This window comes from Lolium rigidum, chromosome 1 (assembly GCF_022539505.1).
Source record: "Lolium rigidum isolate FL_2022 chromosome 1, APGP_CSIRO_Lrig_0.1, whole genome shotgun sequence".
NCBI classification, from domain to species: domain Eukaryota; kingdom Viridiplantae; phylum Streptophyta; class Magnoliopsida; order Poales; family Poaceae; genus Lolium; species Lolium rigidum.
In genome coordinates this window covers 172,422,511-172,431,651 of record NC_061508.1, presented here as the reverse complement: position 1 = coordinate 172,431,651, position 9,141 = coordinate 172,422,511, and the positions used below count along the sequence as shown (strand labels likewise).

Sequence of the window (9,141 nt, the reverse complement as noted above, 5' to 3'; positions counted from 1 at the left end):
AGTCTTGGGACAGTCATCTACAATGATGTTCTTAGATGCGAAGGGATGTTCCACGGCGACAATCCAAAATGACAGGACATAGCTGATCACTTAGAACAGCAGGGTGACACTAGGGAATTCAACACGCTAGGTGGCATTCTCCCATTCAAGGCGAAATCGATCAAGGCAAAAGCGGTCAAGTGAAGATGCACTTGTGGGGTGTAATAAATTTTATTATGATCTTCTGCTTTAAATTTATTCCCATACTATGAACTTGTGATGTAAATTTTATTCCTAAACTTATGATGCTTTTGCATTATGAATCATGCATGCTTAGTTATGTTCCTTTGTATTGCGAACATTTTTATTGTTGTTACCTAATATTATGTTGCATATTTATTATCTATGGCTTGGCTTATGCATGGCTTTGGCTTATGACACATCTATCTCGTGTACCAAGGTAGGGTTCCAGGAGTGTATGATGAGTAGGATGACTATCTGAAGCAAGTGAACGGGTTCAAGGGCAACTACTACAAAGGGTACAAGAGCAAAGCTGAAGCGGAATCTAGATACATGAAGCACCTATTAGGGGAAGAGATGAAGGAGGAAAAGACTAAGGAGGAACAGATGAAGAAGAACTGGAAGAAGATCATCTTAGTCTCCACAATGTTGCTTGTGATTGCAGTTGTGTTCTATGTGATTCTCATGTCTTAGATGCATGCTAGTTGTATCTACATGTATACTAACTTATGTATTATTGTGATGAACTTGATGTACTAGTTTGGTACTCCATTGAGGTTTAATTAATGTGAATAAATTTTGTTATATGTACTTGTTTTGATTGAATTGTTTAAAATGCTGGAATAAGCTGACGCGAAGCAGCAGAAATGGAACCCAACACGAGAGGTAGTGGTAGCGGGCGGGCAGGCAACGTGGCCAGTAAGACCTACCTGCCGCGTGTGCCCCCACGCGACTAAAACCTATTAGAAGCGGGCGCGGCCTGCATGCGGCAGGTAGCATTGTACTAATCACGCGCCCCGTGGCACGCGACTACTAAGCTAATAGAAGCGGGAAGGTAGCGCACGCGACAGGTAAAGGGCTTACTAGTCGCGTGCACAATATTAGGTCCTTACCACTGGCGAGGTACCAGTCGCGTGCCAGGGCTCGCGACTAATACCCCAATTTGGCACGCGACAGGTAGGCTTTTCCCTACTAGTGGGAGTGAGTACATGATGGTTGGTGATGACCTCGGCGGCGGTGATGATGAAGAAGCCCTCGAAATCCCTCTCTCCGGGGTGGAGAGCAGGATCAATCTGGCCACCGAAACAAAGATCGTGGTCTCGGTGGCGTTCTGTTTCGCGATACGTCGTGTCCTCCTAGGGGCGTCAGTTTTTAGGGTATATAAGGCATCACACGAAGGGGGGAGGCGAGACGACGACCGAGGGCCAAATGGCCTCGGGTTGCGCGGCCAAGAAGTTGGGTCGCGCCACCTGGGCTAGTTAGAGTCTCGTGGCTCCCCTCTCGTGATCCAAAGCTCCAGATGCTTCCTTTTGGTGAAAAACTTCCGTGGTATTTTTGCTCGATTTTATTTCCTGCGAAAACTTGACAAAAAGGAGACTTTGCTAAAAACAACATTAGATTCAACAATTTTTATCTAAATATGGTGAGATTCCAGAGTAATTCATTGCGCAGAGTGCTTGAAAAGTAGATACATTTGGGATGTATCACCCGTCGGTGAAGGTGACCTTGTACATGGGCGAGCGCTGCGAGTGGAAGGTGCAGCTCTAGTGGAGGGTCGAGCGCGTCGGCTTCATCAAGTCCTGGAGCGAGTTCGTCGTCAGGGTTGACCTCCACGTCGACGACACGATCGTCTTCACCCCTAAGGACGACGGCTTCACGGTCGACGTCTTCAGTAAGGAGAGTTCCTGCTCTAGCATCTAGCTGCACGAGGCATCGCAAGGCTCTTATGCTGATCCTCGCCATTAAGGTTATGTGCTTGATCTCTGCCTTTGATGTTGTCAAGATGTTAGTTGTTGTGCTGGCCTGAGGAGGCCATTAAGCACTGATTTTGTGCATATGTGCCCGTAATGTTGGTCTCTAGAGGTTGTTGAACATTGCTTTTGGACCTGGGTTGTCTGCGCCCAGGTTTAAGTAGGCGTCTTACCACTCTGACCCTAGGATTAGGTACTAAGGACTATGTTCTATGGGTATATAATTGTGTGTTGTGCTTATGATCGTCTTGTGTTCCGTTATGTGATGGTAAGGTCACCATATTTGAATGTGGTGAGGAGAAGCATAGCCTAGGTCTAGGTGCTCGCAACCAAACACATTTTTTTAGGTAACATAAGCAATGTTCAAAGGAACGAGATTTGGATAAGGTGAGTCCAGAATCCACAAACGTCGACCTTGATACAAATTAATTTGAAGATCCTCACCCAATGCTAGCGCTTCACGGCGTGCTATTGCTTCTAGAATTCCTGCATATTGTCGTTACCCAAGACACGCAAGACACGCAAGGGCTGAAGCACCCATATGCATTCCAAGAAAATTCCTGCATATTGTCGTTACCACCTCTCGGTCTTTGCTTCGCGCAACTGTATCTATATTTATCTTCATTACAGAGATGGAACAATTTTTCGAGAGATCCAAACAACCTGCACTTCTCTACCCGACGCATGAGACCAAACACTGGGCCGACTAAACACTGGGCCGTGGCCCGTTCCGCACGCCCAAGTGCCCTTAGCTTTCGATCGGCATCCCGAACCGTTCCACATCGCGCATATCCTGCCATGAAACGACCACCTCCCCTCCTTCGCCGCCGCCGGCATCTCTCGTCGTCCTCTTCCGGCGCGGCCGCCGCAGCCGAGATTGTGGGCGCACTCACTGGTGCCCCCTCCCGTGAAACTTGGCGGAACCTCGATTGCCTACTCCGCCGCCTTGGCGACCGCGGCCTCGCATCCGCCCTCTCGTCCCTTCCCTCCCCTCTCCCGGCGGCGTCCGCCCTCCGCCTCCTTCACCACCTAATCTCCAATTCCCCCGCCTCCGCCTCCGCCTCTGCCTCCACCTCCTCCACGCACGAGCACGACCTCCTGTCCCCGCGCGTCTCGGCGCTCCTGCTCCCCTCCCTCGTCGCCGATCGCTCCACATTCCCCTCTGCTCGCCGCCTAATCAAACGCCTCATACACCTCCACTCACTCCACACCGCTGCAGCGGCTGTCTCGGACGCCTCCTCCACCCCCTCTTCGGACTTGCTCATCAATACCTGCCTCACCTCCCCCGCACCTGGCTCCCTCAGGCGCGCTGCCGACGCCTTCCACATGCTTTCATCGCGGGGCGCCTCGCCCTCCATCAGGACCTGCAATACACTCCTTGAAGCTCTTGCATGCGCTGGCCAGGTTGACGCTGCCTGCAAGGTGTTCGATGAAATGCGTAATTGTCAGAACGTCACTCTGGATGGTTACTCGTATACCTCTATGGTCAAGGCCCTCTGCAGGGAGGGGAAAGTGGATGAAGGTTTCAAGATTCTTGCGGAGCTAGTGCATGCTGGGCTACATCAATGTGCTGGTGCAGTGCCGTACAATGTGCTGATGGATGCACTTTGCAAGAGTGGGAGAGTGGACGAGGCCTTCCGGCTGATGGAGAGGATGGAAGAGAGCAAGGTGACTCCGAGCGTCATCACGTTTGGCATTCTGATCAATGGCCTTGCAAGGAGTGAGCGTTTTGGGGAGGTTGGTGCGTTGTTGCAGAAGATGGAAGCGTCAGGGATCATCCCAAATGAGATTATTTACAATCAGCTTATTGGTTGGCATTGTAGGAAGGGGCATTTCTCAGAAGCAATCAGGCTGTCCGATGAAATGGTCTCCAAGAAGTTAAAGTCAACAGCCGTCACTTACAACTTGATTGCTAGAGCTCTATGCAAGGAAGGTGATATGGAGCGTGCTGAGCAGATATTGGAGCAAATGTTGTCGACTAGGATGGAAATTCATTTTGGTTTGTTTAATTCGGTGGTTGCGGGGCTTCTCCAAAGGACTGGAAAATTGGATTCTGTAGTAAGGCTTATAAGCGAAATGATTACAAGAGGTGTGAGACCAAATGATGCTCTGCTGACAGCTTGTATGGGGCAGCTTTGCAGGGGTGGGAGACACCAAGAAGCAGTTAGAATATGGTTGAAGATGTTAGAGAAAGGTTTATGTGTCAACATTGCTACTTCCAATGCATTGATTCATGGGCTTTGTGAGAGGAAAGACATGAAAGCGGCTGCTGAGGTTCTAAGGACCATGGTTAATAAGGGAGTTAAATTGGATAGAATCACATATAACATAATGATTCTAGGTTGCTGCAAAGACGATAAAATAGAGGAAGCAGTTAAACTCCGTGATGACATGATCAGAAGACGGCTTATGCCTGATATTTTCACGTTTAATACTATATTACATGGTTATTGCAATTTGGGTAAAATGGAAGAGGCCATTCAGCTGTTGGATCAGATGAAAGTTGAGGGCCTTCAGCCGGATGTAGTGTCATATGGCACTATAATAGATGGTTATTGTAAAGCAAAGGATATTCAGAAAGCGAATGAATATTTGGCTGACTTGATGTCCTGTGGATTGAAACCAAATGTAGTCATCTATAATGCACTTATTGGTGGTTATGGTATAAATGGTAACATTTCTGGTGCAGTTGATGTCCTTCACACTATGAAGTCTAATGGCATACAACCAACTCATGTAACATACTGCAGTCTTATGCACTGGATGTGCCATGCCGGTCTTGTTGATGAGGCGAAGACCGTGTTTGAACAATGCAGGGAAAACAGCATTGAGTTGGGAGTAATTGGCTACACAATTATGATCCATGGTTTCTGCAAAATAGGAAAAATGGATGAAGCCGTGACTTACTTTGAGAAAATGCAGTCCAGGGGTATACCTCCAAATAAGCTTACTTACACCACTCTGATGTATGCCTACTGTAAATCTGGTTACAATGAAGAAGCCTCTAAGCTTTTTGACGAGATGGTATACTCAGGAATTGTTCCTGATAATGTTTCGTACAATACACTAGTTGCAGAGTTTTCGCAATCGGCTTCATTAGATAAGGCTGTAGAACTGCCTGCAATATCAAGTGTTTTGACACAAAGTATGTACAATGTATTAGTTAATAGTATAACCACACCTCGGTGCCAGAAAGAAGCTGCTTCTAGTGAATGATGTGTGATGAAGGAACCATAAGGAAGACTGCTTTTCTGCCCGGACCCATCCAAACATGAATAGGAAGAAGAGACTGCATAGACTTTCTCATCTAGCAGCAATACACTGAAGTCATTTCATGATCATCTTCTGTTATCTTGGGGAGCTATCCAGCAGCTCGCTCTTAAAGTTCAGTTTTGTAAAGTATACTTGATATCAACCTGCTACCTTGTGGGGATGTCCAACAGAAGCACCAGATTGCCCTAAAGGTTCATAATTGGTAAAATATACTTTTATTTGTTTAAGTAGTTTTTTGTTTGCCTCTCTAAATCGACAATGAGATACTTTTGGCATATTCAATTTCTCTTAAACGCTGTAGCTGATGCTTTTGTATACACGCTGTTCTCATTTAGCCTACATTCTACAAGACCAATTAGCAAGTCATTTAATACTACTGCTTTGATATGTGAACAGCCAATGCAAGCAACGTTAAAGTTAATAACATCCAATAGAGAGAGAGCAAGATTGCTAAAAAGTATGTTCTATAACAAAGACTGTGTTATTATTAATTACAAAGCTAAAATGTAGACTACTATCGAACAAAATTTTAGTCTAAGATGTAGACTAAACAGTATGTTCTATAACAAAGTCTGCTGTACACTTGCATCATGCTTGTTTATTCATGGTAGTGTAGCTGTAAACCCTCTGCCTAAAATATTTTCTTAGTTCAGTTTCATTCCGAAAATAAACATCTGGAACAAATAATCTTGTTCTCAGCAGGACGAGTAAACAACAAAAAACTACCACAATTCAGGCTAGGGTAACAAGTCAGTGCCTGTTTTGGTAATTTTCTCAAAAAACTACCAATTCTGAGGCGCGGCATTACAAATTGCACTGATTCTAGTCTAATAGCGTTTTAACAGCAATCCTGACCGGTAGGGCCATTTGTCAGCTCTGACATGGCTGCACATGTGGAGGCTCAGCTGAGGTGGACATGGGACCCACCTGTCATCTCTCTCCCCTCCCCTTTCTATTCCCAGTTTACTCTTTTCCTGGAGTCTCGGATCGGAATCTCGGATGCGTAAGTTTCCGGCTGTCCAAATTTGCTCTGATCTGCCTCCCATAGTAATTGAGCGCCTCCCGTCCAGTACATTGGTCGCCGCGTCGCTGCTGTACCATGTACCGCCTCCGCAACAGCTCCCGCGCAGCTAGCCGAGGTGTCGACCGAGGAGCTGTCGTGCTGCAGCGGCGCTTGTGCCTGCTCTTGTCCCCTTCGCCAACCTCTGGGCGCTTGGCGTGCACCCCGCCAACGACAGCCCACCGGCCTACGCCGCCAAGGCCGGCCTCCACCTGAGGCACGGCGACCTCTCCGGCGTGTAGGCGCTTTTCCGCGCAACCCACATGTCCGGCGGCAGCTCCCATCTGGACGTCGTCCTGCTCAAGCACTCCACCTAAGGCGCGACGACCTCCCGCGCGCAGAGGCTGACTGGACGGGCACATGAAGGATGGCCGTGTCGACCACGCCTGGAGGATGTTCGACGAAATGGCTGCAAAGGGCGTGGCGTCGTGGACCAGCGTGGGCTCCGCGTACTAGCATCTTGATGGAGGAGTGCTCAGGCCGGAGGAGCTGGTGGTCGGAGTCGTGCCACTAAGGGAGAAATAGTCAGAGTGGAGAAAGAAGCAGAAGAGAGGAGAAAAAAGATGTGGGGCTGACATATGGGTCCCACGTCCACCTCAGCTCCTTCTCCACCTGTGCTGCCAGCTCATCCCTGACAAATGGGCCCCACCGGTCAGGATTGCTGTTAAAACGCTATTAGACTGGAATCCGTGTGATTTGTAACGCCGCGACTCAGAACCGGTAGTTTTTTTTGAAAAAAAATTAGCAAAACAGGTACTGACTCGTTACCCTAGCCCGAATTGTGGTAGTTTTTTGTAATTTACTCCAGCAGGACATCCTTTATTCCTTTCACAATGGGAGAACAATGAAGAGATACCCCCCTCCCCCCTCAGCCCCCCACACAAAAAAAAGGTCTGCCCTTCCATCTCTTGGATAGATAGAGAGGGCAGAGGCCTTTGGTGTCCCTTTCAGTCAAGAACTGTGGCTTCACAATTACAGCAAGCAGTAGGTTAACATAAGCGCTTACTGTAACATATGGAGCTCATTGGTATAAAATTTACACAGGCTGACTTTGGTGGAGAGTGACAATACCTTGAGTTCCCATTACGCAGATGATCAGTGCATAGACGATAACTGAACACAAACACCAGCTGCAAGTTACATAAGGTGATGATTTCTTACCCTTTACTTATACAACATTTTGTTTAACACATTAATTCTTCTCCACTTTCATATGATTGGCATTACAGCTGTAATCCTCAATCCGAGACCCCATTTTATGTATCAGAGTGCACATGCACATCTATGTTTGAAAGTTTGAATTAAAAGAATAAAAATCATGTGTACAAATTTGAAAGTTCGCGAATTATTTTATAGATGTGCGTTGTTGTAAGATCGACCAGCAAGCTGTGGGAAAAAAGTCCTTTTGGGTGTTTAGCACAAAAAGGATGAGTTCAATTTGTTTTCTTATGTACATCATGCAAAGAAAATTGCAGGTTCACACTTCATTCAGTTACTATGTGTCTAAATATTCTCAGAATATTTGAAAACTTGGAACTGGCTAAAAGCACCTGGTGCTTGTGCACCCAGGTGCCAGGTGGACCAATGCATTTTCTGCAGTGCCACATGTATCGTTGGACTAGGATTATGTTATCAGTTTAATTTGTAGTGTATAGATGATCATTTCTATCTCAGCAACAATTAGGCTTTTGTTTGAGGGTACATAGTACATGCTTAATCCACACTTTGTGCTGTTATTACCCCCTTTGTCTTTTACTTGACGTCTCAGAGTATATCTAACAGCCTTTGTCTTTTACTTGACGTCTTAGAGTATATCTAACAGTATACTATGTGTGTCATGTATGTTTTCGTGCGCTGTCTTCTCTGCTACTGGTGTAGGGCTAGCTTTAGTCTTTTTAGATCAAGCATATGGAAATATTAACAATTTTTCTTCTTCTAGAGCTTCAGTCTGCACCCCAGTTCGACAAAATGAGATTTCTGAACTTGACATATCTAATGCCCTAGGGAGCCAATGGAGTTAATTCTTTTTATCTGTTCAAATCATATTTTCTGTTGATATTTTGTTAATATTGTGCTCAACAGGCTGCAATCTGTCTGAACTTTTGTTTGTTTTTCTTTTCATTAGACTAGCTCTTCCATATTACATTGTGAGAAAAAATTAAGCTCTTCCACATTTACTATCAATGTGTGCTGTGCCTAATTGTCATTGAGTATTTTACAATCATGCAACAAGTAATCTGGGCTCCTAAAAACTCAAATTTGGTTACCACTTGCCAGTTACTCCGAGCGCAACGCGCGGCAGGTGACCTGTTCAAGGCAAGACCGCCAGTGCAACCTAGCATGTGTAGCAGACGTTCGTTTTGCACCATGACCCATGCCAGGCAAAGTCCACCTGTTGAATCTCAGTAAAGACAAAGAGGACAAGAAACTTGTGGTTATAATTGTGGTGATTTTCATTCTTTTCTTATTCTTGCATGGTAAGTTTGAATTTTGATCTACTGCTGAGAAAGTATGGCTGTAATAATTATCTTTTAAATTTGAACAGATTCTCTCTAATATATTCTGATGTTTCCTTTTTTTCTTCTTTGTTTTTGACTCTATGCACATGATTAAAATGTTGATTTTATCTTGCCATTTCAATGTTGCCATGAGATTTGACATCTTACAGGTGTTCTTCCCTCGGTAAAAAAAAAGTTCTTTGATATGCAATATGCAGTTCAAATGGTAAGCGTGTGAATTGTGATGTATCCAGAGCTCCATTGTTATTGATGCTTGAGATGAATGTAGGCGAAAAATATGAAGTCTTGTGAGAAAATCATGGTCATGTATTCTCCAGTT

The 9,141-nt window shown here is 45.6% G+C and overlaps 1 protein-coding gene across 1 annotated transcript; it reads left to right on the top strand.

Annotated features, from left to right (window-relative positions):
* The first annotated feature begins 2,768 nt into the window (after positions 1–2,768).
* Positions 2,769–8,888, top strand: LOC124653438 (pentatricopeptide repeat-containing protein At4g19440, chloroplastic-like). The gene is made up of 3 exons (XM_047192508.1): positions 2,769–5,445; positions 7,348–7,449; positions 8,581–8,888. The coding sequence occupies exon 1, from the start codon at positions 2,769–2,771 to the stop codon at positions 5,184–5,186; it is 2,418 nt and encodes an 805-aa protein (XP_047048464.1). The 3' UTR covers positions 5,187–5,445; positions 7,348–7,449; positions 8,581–8,888.
* The last annotated feature ends 253 nt before the right edge of the window (positions 8,889–9,141 follow it).